Source organism: Corythoichthys intestinalis, chromosome 19, assembly GCF_030265065.1.
Source record: "Corythoichthys intestinalis isolate RoL2023-P3 chromosome 19, ASM3026506v1, whole genome shotgun sequence".
Lineage (NCBI taxonomy): Eukaryota > Metazoa > Chordata > Actinopteri > Syngnathiformes > Syngnathidae > Corythoichthys > Corythoichthys intestinalis.
The window spans coordinates 23,587,533-23,604,708 of NC_080413.1; the positions used below are offsets into that span (position 1 = coordinate 23,587,533).

General features: G+C 39.3%; 1 protein-coding gene across 1 annotated transcript in view; it reads right to left on the minus strand.

Moving 5' to 3' along the window:
- Positions 1 to 501: 501 nt before the first annotated feature.
- The window catches only part of nrbp1 (nuclear receptor binding protein 1), a 30,209-nt gene continuing 13,534 nt past the window's right edge, over positions 502 to 17,176 (minus strand). Inside the window, exons 6-18 of the mRNA XM_057823147.1 lie at positions 16,667 to 16,707; positions 16,492 to 16,586; positions 16,329 to 16,412; positions 16,200 to 16,258; positions 11,831 to 11,929; positions 11,630 to 11,762; positions 11,454 to 11,544; positions 11,335 to 11,385; positions 8,339 to 8,474; positions 8,223 to 8,276; positions 8,096 to 8,159; positions 7,972 to 8,027; positions 502 to 1,959 (exon numbers count right to left, since the gene is read on the minus strand). Of these exons, the coding sequence (XP_057679130.1) occupies positions 1,864 to 1,959; positions 7,972 to 8,027; positions 8,096 to 8,159; positions 8,223 to 8,276; positions 8,339 to 8,474; positions 11,335 to 11,385; positions 11,454 to 11,544; positions 11,630 to 11,762; positions 11,831 to 11,929; positions 16,200 to 16,258; positions 16,329 to 16,412; positions 16,492 to 16,586; positions 16,667 to 16,707 (1,059 nt within the window). The 3' untranslated portion in view covers positions 502 to 1,863. The remainder of the gene's footprint in view (positions 1,960 to 7,971; positions 8,028 to 8,095; positions 8,160 to 8,222; positions 8,277 to 8,338; positions 8,475 to 11,334; positions 11,386 to 11,453; positions 11,545 to 11,629; positions 11,763 to 11,830; positions 11,930 to 16,199; positions 16,259 to 16,328; positions 16,413 to 16,491; positions 16,587 to 16,666; positions 16,708 to 17,176) is intronic.

Below are 17,176 nucleotides of genomic sequence, written 5' to 3' on the forward strand. Positions count from 1 at the left end.
AAACCTGTTGGTATCTGCACAAGACCTGAGACTGGGACGAAGATTTATCTTCCAACAGGACAATGATCCAAAACATAAAGCCAAATCTACAATGGAATGGTTCAAAAATAAACGTATCCAGGTGTTAGAATGGCCAAGTCAAAGTCCAGACCTGAATCCAATCGAGAATCTTTGGAAAGAGCTGAAGACTGCTGTTCACAAACACTCTCCATCCAACCTCACTGAGCTCGAGCTGTTTTGCAAGGAAGAATGGGCAAGAATGTCAGTCTCTCAATGTGCAAAACTGATAAACATACCCCAAGCGACTTGCAGCTGTAATTGGAGCAAAAGGTGGCGCTACAAAGTATTAACGCAAGGGGGCAGAATAATATTGCACGCCCCACTTTTCAGTTTTTTATTTGTTAAAAAAGTTTAAATTATCCAATAAATTTTGTTCCACTTCACGATTGTGTCCCACTTGTTGTTGATTCTTGACAAAAAATTAAAATGTTATATCTTTATGTTTGAAGCCTGAAATGTGGCGAAAGGTTGCAAGGTTCAAGGGGGCCGAATACTTTTGCAAGGCACTGTATTTGTGCCATTTGATATGACGAAACTGGTGCGTTATCAAATAAAAGTGGAAGGATTGGCCTTGAAACCTCCAATTTTTCTGACAACTCAGCGAAAAAAAGTTTTTATACCCCTTCCCTGAAGAGCCATTTGTGTGGGTTGTCTGCATTCAAACACTCACATTGCTGATTAGTGATATTTTTTATTTTCAGGAAGTGAAAAAAATGGGGCAAACCAATAGATAGCAGAAAGAGCATTGAGTGTCAAGCACACGCCCAGTCTGTACACACCCTGTGAGACAGTCGCAGCAAAGGCAACACAAATGTTCCCCGATGGCCTTTTGGGTAATTTTTTTTGAGAGGCTGCGGGACATTTTCACTCAAAGTAACAAACCAAGTGAAGAGAAAAGTGCAAACTGTGCTGCTTTTGAACAAGCCAACTATTCACAGCCACAGACATTTGAAATAGTTTACAGACTTTGCTCTTGTTGTTATTCCCGTCGACTAGCAAAGCACATACAGAGCAGACGCAAGTATATATATTCATATATATAAAAAATAAAACGTGTTCACATTGATGGAAAGCAGCCAGTCATGTAAAATGCCACCTTCACAGACTTGATCAAGAGTCAATGAGCATGTGTACAAAGTAACAGCGTGATTCAAACAGCAGCAGTGGGGCCAAACTATATTTGTGAAGAATGATAACGCCAGTATTTTATAGATTATAAACATGGCGGGTTTAATATTTGTAGGCTTTATTTCCAGATCGGTTTTAGGGGTGAGTAGAATTCTACATTCAGAACAAGCAACCGCCACAATAGTGCTGAGTGAATTACACACACACATAAATAAATAGTTTGGATTTTCGACATTTTCTCTGATTCAAGTTTGATGGGAAAGCGGCCCATCCGGGGTTTTAAAAAGTAGCCGATAAGCAGACCTGACAACACTTCAGTAGGCTGTGGGCAGAAGACTGCTATAGAACTGTAAAAATGTTAAAAATACTATTTTAATACTGACTTGAGGAAAATACACTGCTTTTTCGCAGTTAAACATTTCAAGACTTAACGAAAGAAACAAGCCTGTGTGTGATTTATTTTTCCTTCTAATTGAGGCTGATGGTTGAACTGGTTGGGAAGAAGAACAAAATAAAATACAAATAAAGAGAGAGAGAGAAAGAACCACTTAGTGGCAGCTTTGTCCCACTAGAACATACAAAGACTGCAAGGGGGGACGCAGTCGAGAGCAAGGCTTTCCTCCTCTGGGCGCCGGGAGGAGGAGGGCGGGCGGAGGGTCCGCGGGGGGTCCTTGGCTACGAGGACACCGTCACGGGGTTGAGGGAACCGTTGCGGCTGTAGAACTTTGAGAAGGCCTCTTCGAGAACGCACGCGAGACGTGGCTGATCGCCCTGCATGTGGACAGTCAAGGAAATGCCTTTTTTTAAATGGGATCAAAGTGAGGTCTGAGGCGCAGTTTTTGGCAGCCCTTTTAATTTTTGTCTTAGTCTTTATCTTTCGGAGAAAAATACTTATTTGTCTTAGTCGTATTTTAGTCTTTTCAAATTGTGTTAGTCTTCGTCTAGTTTATATTTCATCAACGAACAATTTTTTTTCATGACAGTGACGCGCTGAAAACGTGTTGGGAGACTAAAGCATAATGGGATGGATGCCAGTTGTGGTCTGACGACAGGAGAGCGAGATGAAAATTCGCCATAGTTTCAGTCATGAATTCACAAGGTGTGATATTTTCTTATTGTATGTGTAGTTAGAACGCATTTAGCAGTATTTGTTCGTGTTACTCATGTGACGTGCTGCAGCACACACAGGCTTAAGTGTGTGCCCATTCTGTGCTCCCTTTGTAAAAAATGTCAGGTGCTGCCTGGTAATTTTTGTTATCTTATCTTGGCAATGCCATGTTACTTTAGCCTTTAAAGGTCTGCGCTGAGTGATCATCACACACTTAACTACATTGTAGCGTTAGCATTAGCATTTAGCACGGTGAATCGGTGTCTTCTTAAACTCTTGGAAAATATCTTAGATATACAGTGGGACAAATAAGTATTTAATCAACCACCAATTGTGCAAGTTCTCCTACTTGAAAAGATCAGAGGCCTGTAATTGTCAACACTGGTAAACCTCAACCATGAGAGACTGAATGTGGGGAAAAAATACAGAAAATCACATTCTTTGATTTTTAAAGAAATTATTTCCAAAGTAGAGTGGAAAATAAGTATTTGGTCACCTACAAACAAGCAAGATTTCTGGCTCTCAAAGAGTACTAACTTCTTCTAACGCGGTCAAACGAGGCTCCACTCGTTACCTGTATTAATGGCACCTGGTTTAACTCATTTTCAGTATAAAAGACACCTGTCCACAACCTCAATCAGTCACACTCCAAACTCCACTATGGCCAAGACCAAAGAGCTGTCGAAGGGACAAAAATTGTAGACCTGCACCAGGCTGGGAAGACTGAATCTGCAATAGGTAAAACGCTTGGTGTAAAGAAATCAACTTTCGGAGCAATTATTAAAGTTGCACCGATACCGATACCAGTATCGGCAGGGGGCGCCGATCCGGCCCGAATTGGTGGTATCTGTATCGACGAGTACCAACATTTAGGGCGCCGATACCATCTACTGGCATCATTTGAAAGCAAATATACTGTCCTCCCCACGTGAGCTAACTTCCCAAATCATTACCTCTGTATGTCTTTGCCTCGAAATTACCACACGAAATTTACACCTTAGTCTTCAATATTGTGGATATACACTACAACGCATATCCGCTATGTTACGCTGCTCATTTAACATAGTATTCACAAACGATTAGCATGCGTAAGCTAACGCATGCTGTTGTAGCGCTGATGGGATCAGAAAGCTTAAGACCGTGGGAGATTCAGCAAACTCATGGTTTCATGATGAACAATGAGTGGCAAATTAAGAGCGCCGTACTTCAAAACTCGTCCTGTTTATGAAAGTCGATGGTAATATGCTGCTGTTGTGCAGTAATGAGCAGAAGTGACTTCTATGGCCAGAAGACACTCAAGCGGCGCAGCGCGCACACTAGGTATAATCAAATAGCAACCTAGATGTCCTATGTTAGATCACATTCCAACTCTCACGCGCACACACTAGATATCATCAAATAGCAACCTAGATGTACTACATTAGATCCCATGCCATTAGCTGCGTGAGCCCTGAGCGACGCGTAGTCCATAGACTACATTGATTAAATAGAAACCGCCATGACTGAATGGAAGTTAAGCAGGCCAAATCAACCCATACCAGTGACTATAGATAATGTTGCAAATACTGTTAATTCAGTACATGTTACAGATGGACTCGGACCACAAATAGGATGTTTAAATATAGCTGCTAAGAGAGCTGCAGCAATCAACAGTGTGACCCACTTTACAAACAGTAAAAATTGTTCTCAGCACTTATATACAAAATTTTTCTTCAGATCAGTAAGAAGTAAGCACATAAATATTATGCACTAAAATGCTTGTTCATATGATGGCACTTATTTTTGCTTGTTAGCAAAAAAAATAAAAATAAAATAAAAATAAAAATAAGAATAATAACAGTTGTATTTTCTGTTTCAGAGCAGTAAATGTATTGAATTGTATCAAAAATCGTACCGAACCGTGACTTAACTGTAACATTGCATCCGTTATACGCACACACACACATATATATATACAGTACTGTGCAAAAGTCTTAGGCAGGACACCTGCCTAAAACTTTTGCACAGTACTGTATATTTTGATTATATTATGTATATACAGGATATAATGTATGTATATATTTTCCCCAAGTGGAAGCTTCCATGATCCTAATAAATTTAATAATTAAAAAAATATATATACAGTACTGTGCAAAAGTTTTAGGCAGGTGTCCTGCCTAAGACTTTTGCACAGTACTGTATATTTATGTTTTTTTTTTTTTTTGCAAACAGAGTGGTATCGGAATGGTATCGGTATCGGCCAATACTGCACAGCCAGGTATCTGTATCGGTATCGGGCCCGAAAAATGGTATCGGTGCAACACTAGCAATTATTAGAAAATGGAAGACATACGAGACCACTGACAAGAATCTGCAATAGGTAAAACGCTTGGTGTAAAGAAATCAACTGTGGGAGCAATTATTAGAAAATGGAAGACATAAGAGAGAGACCACTGACAATCTCCTTCGATCTGGGGCTCCATGCAAGATCTCACCCCGTGGCATCAAAATGATAACAAGAACGGTGAGCAAAAATCCCAGAACCACACGGGGGGACCCAGTGAATGACCTACAGAGAGCTGGGACCACAGTAACAAAGGCTACTATCAGCAACACAATGCGCCGCCAGGGACTCAAATCCTGCACTGCCAGACGTGTCCCCCTGCTGAAGAAAGTACACATCCAGGCCTGTCTGCGGTTCCCTAGAGAGCATTTGGATGATCCAGAATAGGACTGGGAGAATGTGTTAGGGTCAGATGAAACCAAAATAGAACTTTTTGGTAGAAACACAGGTTCTCGTGTTTGGAGGAGAAAGAATACTGAATTGCATCCGAAGAACACCATACCCACTGTGAAGCATGGGGGTGGAAACATCATGCTTTGGGGCTGTTTTTCTGCAAAGGGACCAGGACGACTGATCTGTCTAAAGGAAAGAATGAATGGGGCCATGTATCGAGAGATTTTGAGTGAAAATCTCCTTCCATCAGCAAGGGCATTGAAGATGAGACGTGGCTGGGTCTTTCAGCATGACAATGATCTCAAACACACAGCCAGGGCAACAAAGGAGTGGCTTTGTAAGAAGCATTTCAAGGTCCTGGAGTGGCCTAGCCAGTCTCCAGATCTCAACCCTATAGAAAATCTGTGGAGGGAGTTGAAAGTCCGTGTTGCCCGACGACAGCCCCAAAACATCACTGCTCTAGAGGAGATCTGCATGGAGGAATGGGCCAAAATACCAGCAACAGTGTGTGAAAAACTTGTGAAGAGTTACAGAAAACGTTTGGCCTCCGTTATTGCCAACAAAGGGTACATAACAAAGTATTGAGATTAGAGCTGAAACGAGTACTCGAGCAACTCGAGTAACTTGAGTTCAAAAACTGATCCGAGTAATTTATTCACCTCGAGTAATCGTTTATTTTGACAGCTCTAAGCATCACGTTTTGCTCGGACTACTTTTAATGCGGGACAACGCGCTGTCACGTGCGGAGAGGAAGAAGGTGGAAAAAAAAAACTTACTGCAGCCGACAGCCGCCACAAACGACGCCGACGTTGCTAAATACTAGCCCGCACGATGCTACGTTGGTACAGGTAGCGTCTCATGCGTCTCATAGAGATCACATGTATGTTGAACTAGATGCTAAATGACAGACTCGGCCGCGTCTGGGCAGCTTTAGTAAACAGCCGCCATCTTAAAGCAGTAGAGCGCTAAGCGCTAATAAAGAGCGCTAAGCGCTAATAAAGAGCGCTAAGCGCTAATAAAGAGCGCTAAGCGCTAATAAATAAGATTAACGTTACTGTTCTGAAGTAACATTAGCCCTGCGGAGGGCTAGGTTTCTATTAATTATGACCACTGTCGATGCTTGGCTAACGTGTCTTACATACAGGCTTTAACATAACATAGCATTGTGGAGTGATGAGGGTGTAAAATAAAAACTTAATCATGCTAACTATCAATTTTAGCTCACTAGTCATTGCTGGATAAAACACCAAGTAGCACTGGTGCTAATGTGCTCCAATACAGCCTGTATCATACATTTATTTTGAACACTGCAAAAACTCAAAATCCTACCAGGACTTGCAGTTTAGACTAACTTAAAACTTAACTAGAACTTAAAAATGGCTTGACACAAAGAGAAATTTAATTGAAAGACGTGGGAAAAAATCCAAACTTTTAAGTGATGTGTGTTATCAAGCGTAACGGCATTTTTAGGTAAGATATATATATATTTTTTTTTGTAATAAAATCTTAAGTTTTTTGAGTGAAAGCAGTGAATTAGTCTTTTTTTTTTTTTTTTTTTTTAAATTCTAGTTACATCTGAGATGCAATTGTTGGCTGTTTTCAACAATATACATCGAAAATAAAGACATTGATTGACTGAAAATGGTTCAAAATTAGATGAAATGTCTTGTTTTCTCATGTATATTTATAATTGCTCTTCACCTAAAAATATATTTGTTTTATCCGATTACTCGATTAATCGATAGACTTTTCAGTCGATTACTCGATTACTAAAATATTCGATAGCTGCAGCCCTAATTGAGATGAACTTTTGGTATTGACCAAATACTTATTTTCCGCGGTGATTTGCAAATAAATTCTTTAAAAATCAAACAATGCGATTTTCTGTTTTTTTTCCCCACATTCTGTCTCTCATGGTTGAGGTTTACCCATGTTGACAATTACAGGCCTCTCTAATATTTTCAAGTGGGAGAACTTGTACAATTAGTGGTTGACTACTTATTTGCCCCACTATAGTTTGTGGCGTTTAGGTGAGTTTAATTAATTGCAAATAATGTGCTGTTTTCCAGCTGAGTATGTACTATCATCATGAAAATTGTGTAGACTCTACAGTTATGTGCTCACCTGTCATGTTCATTCGAAATCGTTGGAAACCTTTTACTTATTTATTCATGGACTAAAAGTTTTGATGTTTATAGACGAAAACATTGAGAATTGTCGCCTAAGACTAGGGTTAAGCATTGATGGGAACCAGTTCTAACACTCCCATGCTCCCGGAATCGTTCGAATTTTTCAATTTCGATTCCATATTTCGATGCCCTGACCGCCAAGCCGAAAAAAAACACAGACAGACGAGCACACTTTGTAATAATAGACTCAGCAGGAAAAGCAGTACATTATCTTCAATTAAACCCACCTACACGCCATAAACTGTATGTAAACAAAAGTTGTCTCAGCATTTAAGATGCTTGCCACGCTAAAGTTTATGCTAATGCTAACGCGACGAGTCACATTTAGCCTGTGATGATCACTCAGCACAGATCTTCAAAGGCTTAATCAACATTGCATTTTCTCTTTCCAAGATAAGAAAAAAAACATCCTACAATGTGATTTCAAACAAGCAAGCAAGATGGAGCGCAGCCTAGACATCTTAAACTCCAGTGAGGTAGAGGTGCAGCACATCTCACATGAGTGACACGACCCGAACAGTACTACGATGCAAGCTGACGTACGCCACGTACAATATGAAAATGTCACGCTGACTCACGCATTGTCAACATATGAAAGAAACTTTCGCATTTTTGTCTTGTTGTCGTTTCGTTATGTTGCAGTCTCCCAAGCCATGTTTTTATCTCTTCATCGTCATGAAAAATTGTTCGTCGACGAAAGATTTTTAAGGTATAAGTTATTTTTCTTTGTAAGAAGAAATTAAAGTGAGCAGAAGCATGAAGTAGTTTACCTCGCTGATGAAGCCGAGTTGAACGAGCTCCACAGCCAACTCTTGGACGTTCTCATCTAAAGCAAAGGACACACAATGAGCTTCAAAGCTAGAAAAAGCACAGACGTCAAGCTCAAAAACGTACTTGGTAACAGATCGCAGCTCAAGTGTCGGTTGAGTTTATCCTCAAGTTTGAGCAGTAAAGTTAGCTGGAGAGAGAAAGAGACGGGTTTAGGCAAAAGTTGAAAACACTTTTCTGTCACATGGCTCACGTGATGCTTGGCGCCTTCGTCCACGGGCTCGATGTTGCATTGCATCTGAAGCACCTGCGGACAGTTGGGCGTTTTTGTCAGCTTTCTACAGCGTTCCCCGATGAGTGAGTTCTCACCTTTCTGGTCTCGAGTTCCGCGGGTTCCGGAGTGGGGGTCTTGACGGAGGGCGGCACAATGGGCGACTTGACCGCCTCCTGCTGAGGTTGTTGAGGACACGGAATCCCAAAGGCGGTCAAAGGGTAGATGCCATTCCTGAGGGGCACAAGAGTAACAACTTGGAATCACTTAACGGGAGAGCTGCTGTGTTTATTTGACATTGAAAAAAGTAGGGCTGCCGCAACAAGGGCATAGGTTTGGTCTCAACATTGGTAGGGATTATATAACATGTTCACTTTTTGCTGGGGACAGGACATTTGTAAGACCAAAAAGATTATTGAATGTGGGTCAGGGCCACATTTCTCACGAATATGAACCTTATTACTTGATGGGCAAAATAATCAAAGCAAAATAAATCTGTATTGACTTATACTAACTTTAATGTGTATTGGTTCACTTGATACAGCGTTCAATACCTTTGTTTTCAAAAACTACTAAACATTTTGAAGTGCAAGTCCCTTTATTAAAAAATTAGGAGCTATTCAAGAATCAGTCCACTTCTGGGGGACACTGGAACACCCCTAGACTCAAACTAAAGTATTGTAATATAAAAGTGATTTGGGAAAAAAAATCATGAAAAAAAATCTTGAGATATCCATGGACGATCTACATCGGAGGCATCCTAGACTACCCCAAGACTCGAACCAAAGTACTCCCATGAAATTCTGATGTGTGATTTCATTTCACAGATTTTTTTTTCATGTCAGTTCATGTTCATGTCATTGTCCCCCTGAAGTGGACCCATTCTTGGGACTTGCACTCTGAAGCTACTGCGTTGCATTACAGTAATGCACATAATGCAAACAATGATCCAAATGAAGGACGGCTAGCTTGACGTCGTTGTTCCTTCTGTAGGCTGGCCTGACCGCAGTAATTTTGCAGTTTAGCCAGTTCACACGGATTAATGCTACGCTAAATCTGATGCAGGTCGGACTTTTAGTCGCAAAATTAGTGGTGTTACCCCCACCTCCACAACACTGACTTCTTACATCGCTTACAGTGGCTTACGCTGGCCGAAAAAAACTTCTAATATCCCTCCTCTCTGAAAGGGGTGGAGGACGGAGCATGTTGTATTTCTGTCGGCAGAGTTGTGTGAGTGTACGAGTGCATCTGAGGCGGGAGAAGGGGGCGGGAGGTCAGCCAATCAAACGTGCGTTTCAGGGGAAAAAATGGAGCGATACATTGAGCAAGTAAAAAGGGATCAATTGAAGTCTGAACATAATGTATACAATTCATTTAATAATGGTTGGGTCTATTCTATTCTTACAACATATGAGAAGACAATCTAAATTACCCGTATAACTGGACTCTCTATATAATGCAAATAAGGTGGCTTAAAAGTTGGTGGGGACAATTTGAGCATCCTGAAAAGTTGGGAGTGTTATGTCCCTACCGTCCCTATTCAAACCCCTGTGACACACTTAACAAGCAACTAGTTGATTATCAAATTAGTCGACAATTATTTGGATTATCACTTAATCATTGAAAGACATTTTTCCTCAAAAAATTGTCTTATTTGAGCCTACTTAAGTAAATTTAGTAAATTATAATTCTCCTGAGCGATGATACTCTTTATAGTAATTATTTTAATTTATCATTTACTTAATTTACTTGTTTTAAAAATGATTTTGTGAATGTTATATATATACTTTTTAATAAATATATATACATATTATTTATTGGTATTTTTTGTTATGATCAAAATTAAAAAAAAAAAAAAAAAAAAAAAAAAACAGTAAACACTGCCTGATTTCTGTAGTCTTCTATAAAAGTAGACTAATTATAATTGCAATTACCGTAATTTTCAGACTATAACCCGCTACTTTTTTCCCTCATTTTGAATCCTGCGGTTTATAATCTAGTGCGGCTTATTTGTTGATTTATTTGGGTTAATAGTTAACACTTTGACAACGGTTTCATAAGACTGCCATAAAACCGTCATAATTATGACATGATAATGACACTATTATGGCCGTTAATGAATGCTTATGACAGATGTCATTAAGTATCATCTGGCAAATTATGTCACCAACACTCCATATACTGTATGTCCAGCTCGGATCTTTTGATTCTATTCAAAAGTGAGATAATTTGCCGGATGACACAAAATGACATCTGTCATGATGTCATTAATGCTCATGGCAGTGTCATTTCATACCTATGATGGTCTTATGACAGTTTTATGGTGCCACTGTCAAATAAAGTTTTACCAAATGCCAGAGCTAGCAATTTGTGAAACAACTGAGAGTAACTGAAGAAATAATTAGCGCAGAACATGGATTTTAATTATTATTTAATATTTGTAGCGCTGCAATGCATGCTAGGAGGCACGTTGGACGACAACAGTGTTGACAGCAGGTGGCAGCAGAGATGACTGTCTCCCCCAAGGGAGCAGTGATGGCCAAATGAGGCTTCTTGAAGCAATGAAGCTTTGCAGCCAATTGGTTCAAAGCTTTATGGTGGCTCATTTGGTCTTAGGACAGTCTTATGATGCCGCTGTCAATTAAAGTGTTACCGGTTAATATATTTTGGTGTAAATATTAAAATATCCCATAATACAGTGAGGTCAGCTGCGGCTTATTGTCCAGTGCGGCTTATCTATGAACAAATGCTGTTTTCGTGTCAAATTTGGTGGGTGGCGGCTAATAGTCAGGTGCGCCTTGTAGTCCAGAAATTACGGTAATCAAAATAATAGATTTGCAAAAATGTGCTTATACTTAAGAAACAAAGACAGTTGCATAGTTACATAATCTCCAGAATTCAACCTTTTTGAGAAAATACCATCTGGGTCCCATGCACATTCACAGCTAAAACATAAATCCAGAATAAAATAACAGTAAATAACAATAATGATTAGTCGACTATCAAAAAAAAAAAAAAAAAAAAAAATGTGAATGAAACACAGATGTCATCAAAATCACATTTTTGATCGATGGCACACTGATGACAATCCTACCTGACATCCTCCAAGAATTTGTCTAGCTCAAGAGCAGGAAATTGGGACAACCTGAGAAGGACAAAAGACAAAGTAAGTCTTGCTGAATTAGTCTTCAACCACCGATAATGTGTACTCACTTCATCTGAACACCCTCCTTCCCCTCCACAATCACCAGGTTGGGGTCCATGTTCTTTGTCATCTCCTCTAACGCGTTCTCTGGAATCATATCTATGAGGAAAATAAGTTGACGTGAGGACATTGAAAGACACATTTAGCCCAGGGATCCTCTCTGTATGGTTGTGAGTCCACTCACGCTGGTGGCTGACAATGCAATGTGCTGCCAAAAGCTTGAGCAGGGGCACCTCGAACAAGGCCTGGTGAAACAGGAGCTCTCTGGCTGTGGGACGCTTGTCTGGGTCCATCTCCAGACACTTCTGGATGAATTCCTGAAAGAAAAAGAGAAAAAAATGAGGGTCTCTCCTTCCCCGACAATCCACCGCAGGAGACTGCTTACCCGTTGCAAGGGGTCCTCGAGGGACTGAATGGCACTATTTATGGCTTCTTGAGAAACATATGACGAATCTCCATTACTCTGGATTTCTAACACTGCCATCTGGGAACGGGAATGAAAATGACGTTCAGATCAAATCTATTTATTTATAGCCCTTTACAAAAACCCAAAAGGTCCTCAAAGTGCTCGACAACAACGAAAAATATAGTTCACGATAAATAAAAGGCAGGAAAGTATCATACAATAAAACTGAGGGAAAAAAATAAAACAGCAAATAAAACAATAAAACAGATGAAGTCCGAAAACATTAAAACCCTAGTCCGGAGGAAAAAAAGTGGGTCTTTAACCGCGATTTAAAAAGGCCTCGATTCGTAATGGTGCGGATTTTTGGGGGCTGGCCATTCCACAACCTGGGGGCAGCAACCGATCACCCCACAGTTTAAGTCTCGACCTAGAAAATAACTGCGAGCCACGTCATCACTCGAAATCTCAAACCCCCCATTTACTGCAAAATGGACCCGAAGCGGCGCCATTAGTGTATGCTATGTTTTTGCTAGATGTTGGGACACCCCTCTGTAATTTAGAGAGTTGATATGCTTCGTCAGCCACGACAGAGGTGCTGCAATCACTCGAAATTAATATATCAAGATCTATGAAATGATAGCAGTACAAACGAATATTTTTACAGCACAAACAAGCACAGACGTAGCATAAACGAATGGCACCATTTCGGGTCCATTTTGCAATAAACCGGGGTGTGACGTCATCAGTCGAAAATAATATCTCAATATCTCAAAAACAATAGCAGCACAAACAAAAATTTTTACAGCACAAACAATTGACACCATTTAAATCAAAACGGTGGCCTGGTTAACCTCCAATTGACCTATATAAGAATTGTTAGTACCTCAAAAATGATAGCACAAACAAATTTTTTTTTCAGCACAAACAAATGACATAATTAGGGCTGATAATTTCTACAGAAAATTCCATCGATTAATCGAGTAATCAGATAAAACCTTTTTTTAGGTAAAGAGCAATTATAAATATACATGAAAAAACAAGACAATTCACCTAATATTGAACCATTTTTAGACAATCAATTTCTTCATTTTAGATGTACATTGTTGAAAATAAAAATATATAACAAAAAAAACAAATTATTTTAGATGTACATTGTTGAAAATAAAAATATATAACAAAAAAAACAAATTCACTGCTTTCACTCAAAAAAACTTAAGATCTCATAAAAAAAAAAATAAATAAATAAATAAATCTTATTTTTTACCTAAAACTGTCATTACGCTTGATAACACACATCACTTAAAAGGTGTTTTCCCACATGTTTCAATTGAATTTCTATTTATTTTTCCATCCATTTTTAAGTTTTAGGTTACTCTAAATTTTAAATCCTGATAGGATTATGAGTTTTTGCAGTGTTCAAAATAAATGTATGATGCCTGCTCTATGTGAGCACCTTAGGCACCAGTGCTAGCCTGGTACTCCAGACTCACCGCTGTTCCAGCTATTGAGTATGGCCACCATTACGCGGATAAAATTTCAAGGGCGGAGTGGACCAATCAGCGATGGGCGGATGTGACGTTAGAACCGCGACGAGGGACTTGCGCGCGGAAGTAAACATACGAGGAGAGCAGAGTTTATTCAACATGGCTAGCGCGAGAGACTGTTGTCAATGACTTATGTCGATGTGTTTTTGGTAATTTAAAACTGATTTTACCATGGATTGAAACATTCTTGACTCTCCTGTTCGCCATCTGTGTTGTTGTGGAGACGACTTCCGACGCGGAAGAGTGACGTTGCTCGTTAAGAACACGTCACGCAAATAAACGAATCTGATTTGATGATTGATTTTGTACTTGCTCGAGAGGCCGTTAATGGGCTGTGCCCCAGACTATTCTCTCAGTGTTTGAAAAATAAGAGAGAACAGTCTGGCCGTGCCAGGCAACACCAGTGCTACTTGGGTGTTTTATCCAGCTATGACTACCGAGCTAAAATTGACAGTTAGCTTTATTATGTTTTTATTTTACACCCTCATCACTCTACAGCGCTGTGTTTTTACAGATTAAATAAAGCTTGTATGTAAGACACGTTAGCCACGCATCGACAGTAGTCGTAATTAAGAGAAACCTAGTCCTCAGCATGGCTAACGTTACGTTAGCAAGGTACAGTAACGTTAATCTTATTTATTAGCGCTGAGAAGTGTACTGCTTTAAGATGGCACCTGTTTACTAACGCCAGCGAGTCCGTCATTTCGAATCTAGTTCTATATACATGTGGCTGAAAAACCTCAGGTGACTTGAAGTTACGCTCTGAGACCCCCAATTTGGCCATATTTCAAAGTTGTCCGATATGCATGTGTGATACATCATTGGAAAGCTTAAAATCTCAATTTTCTGGGGGGAGAAAAATTTTGAACAGGAGGGCATTTTAAAAAAAAAAAAAAAAAAAAAAAAAAGTTTTTTAAACAGCAAAACCCTATCTGGAGGTGAGAGCACGCGAGAGCAGAATTACAGACGCCATGACTTTAACGAGATATTATTGCGTACTTACCTTGTTTCGGTCCAAAAACTCCATGTAGCATGTATCACTAAGAGTGAAGACACAGCTGTGAATGGCCACAGCTGGATTTTTGGGGGATTTTATGGGTGAAACATGGTCATATAACAAGTGTCGCGATGCAGAAATCGCAGACATCAAGGAGTGGTCGAGATTTTCTTTTTCATATATTTACCCTTTTAAACATTTTTTTTTCTCAATTTTTCTTTGTTTGGATCTACTATTTATCATCAAATATATCGGACAAAATGCGACGATAACAAAAAACTACAATTAAGCGATAGTTATGAGGTAGACTTTTTTACAGACACAATTTTTTTCATTGTGAGCTCATTTGTTTAAAAGTTTAAAATATGCGAGTAAGAAAAAAAAAAAAGTTATTTTATACGTTTTTTTTTTTTTTTTACAAAATATTACACATCAATCAATGATTATAAGCTAAAAATGACATTTTGAATAATACATATAATTAAATTAGGGCTGTCAAACGATTAAAATTTTTAATCGAGTTAATTACGGCTCAAAAATTAATTAATCGTAATTAATCGCAATTAATCGCAATTCAAACCATCTATAAAATATGCCATATTTTTCTGTGAATTATATATATATTCTGTAAAATAAATTGTTGGAATGGAAAGATAAGACACAAGATGGATATATATATATACATTCAACATACAGTACATAAGGACTGTAGTGGGCATTTCACTCTACTGTCATTTAAATCTGTCTATGCTGTCCTCACTCCGAAGCGTCTACTTTTTCCAACGCTAGACAGCAAGTGAACGACGCCTTAATAATCAGACTTCTTCCTTTTTCATCGGATTTATTAATAAATTGGCCTCAAACCATTGTCCCCTTTAAAACTACAAAAAAAAGTACACAAGCGTTGCATTAGCAACAACGTTAGCTTAGCACGCTATACAGGTTAACTAAACATAAACAAAAAGCGTCTCATACAAAAAATATGACATTTCGCTTATTAACATAATATGTACATTCTTTACAACAACCATACTTACGGACAAATCTTGTCCAAGGATCATATAAGCACAACAGAGACGTCGTGCAGCCATATTGAACGAAAAACAATAAACCATGTCGCAAAGCGACCACAAGAGTTCGCTGTTAGCACAAAAAGCCTTGCTGTAAAACTTATCAAAAGGCAGAATACTGTCTGAGCGGGACATGTGCGTTAATTGCGTCAAATATTTTAACGTGATTAATTTAAAAAATTAATTACCGCGCGTTAACGTGTTAATTTTGACAGCCCTAAATTAAATGCCTTCATTTTATTCAGTCTTGTCTATGTTTTACGCCATGTGCCAACGCCGGCGAGTCTGTCATTTCGCATCTAGTTCTATATATATGTGGTATCTATGAGACGCATCAGACGCTACAACCGTAGCGTCACGTGAGTGTGGTTTGGAGTAACGTTGGCGTAGTTTGTAGCGGCTGTTGGCTGCAGTCAGGTATTATTGCTTCTTCCTCTACGCACGTGATGTCAGCGCATTGTGCCGCATTAAAAGTAGTCCGGGCAAAACGTCATGCTTAGAGCTGGCAAAATTAACGATTCCTCGAGACGGAGAAAATGCCTCGATCAATTTTTAAACTCGAGTTACTCGAATTATTCAAGTAATCGTTTCAGTTCTAGACATAATTTTTCTATAAATTTGCGTCTGATGGAAAGGCCAACTTCACGGAGGTCTTAATTAACACTAAAATAAAACGCTCAAGAAAAACAGCCCTGTATTCTAGAGATACAAAAGCACACTGAATGCAAAACCCTCACCTCTAAGGCGCACATTCCAAAGGAATAGATATCCACCGCAGTGGTAACATTGGCAACAGCTGTAAAAAAGGGGAAAAAAAAAAAGCGTCATCAATTCCAGTTTGCGACAAACAAAAGATCAGCGCGTACCTCCGTATTCCGGAGCGAAGAAATGAAGGCTCTTCTGTTCTTCTCGACATGTTTTTACATGATTGTTAATAGTGTCTGGCGCCACTGGAATAAAAGAAAGAGATGAGCTCCCATTACTCAAACATGACGATATTTCCCCCGATGGTCCTCTTCATTCTTCTACCTGAGCCAATCTTGATGAGACCGTTGTGCTGGATGAAGATTGTGTCGCACGTCAGGTTGCCGTGAATTATGGCAGGTTCACACGAGTGCAAGTAGCTGCGGCGGATAGGAAAGCGCACATGAATAGGAAACTGCACATAATTGATTTGAATTAGAAGGGAAAACAAAAGGCCCACCTGAGAGCAGACAGTATTTGTGTGCACCAGCGCTTCCAAGCCTGACACACAATTTCAATAAAAGCAAACATAAAACAACATTCCAAGGGAAGTAATAAAGCAAACTGTGTAATTCTTGACCCTTGAGTTTTAATGATGAAAGTACAGTGGTACCTCTACTTAGGTGTCTACAAACATTATTTTCAGGTTACAACATATTTAAACGGGAAAAAGATTGCCTCTTGTTAAGAAAGGAATTTCAGGTTACGAGAGGCAAAAATACTACACAATACTGTAAAATGTATGTACTTCCTGCTATTAAATGTTGCGCCATCAGATCCTGCTGCCCTATTGGTCGTAATCTTACCCATCCCTTTCAGTATCCTGCTCTCCTACTGGTCTGATGACGTGCATAGATGACAATGTTATTGTTGCTATCGTGGATCGACGTCTAAGCCAAATGTGCATTTTTTTAAAGCCCACAGACGGTTCATTACATTAGTAGCACATTAGAGCATAGGTCTTCTCGCA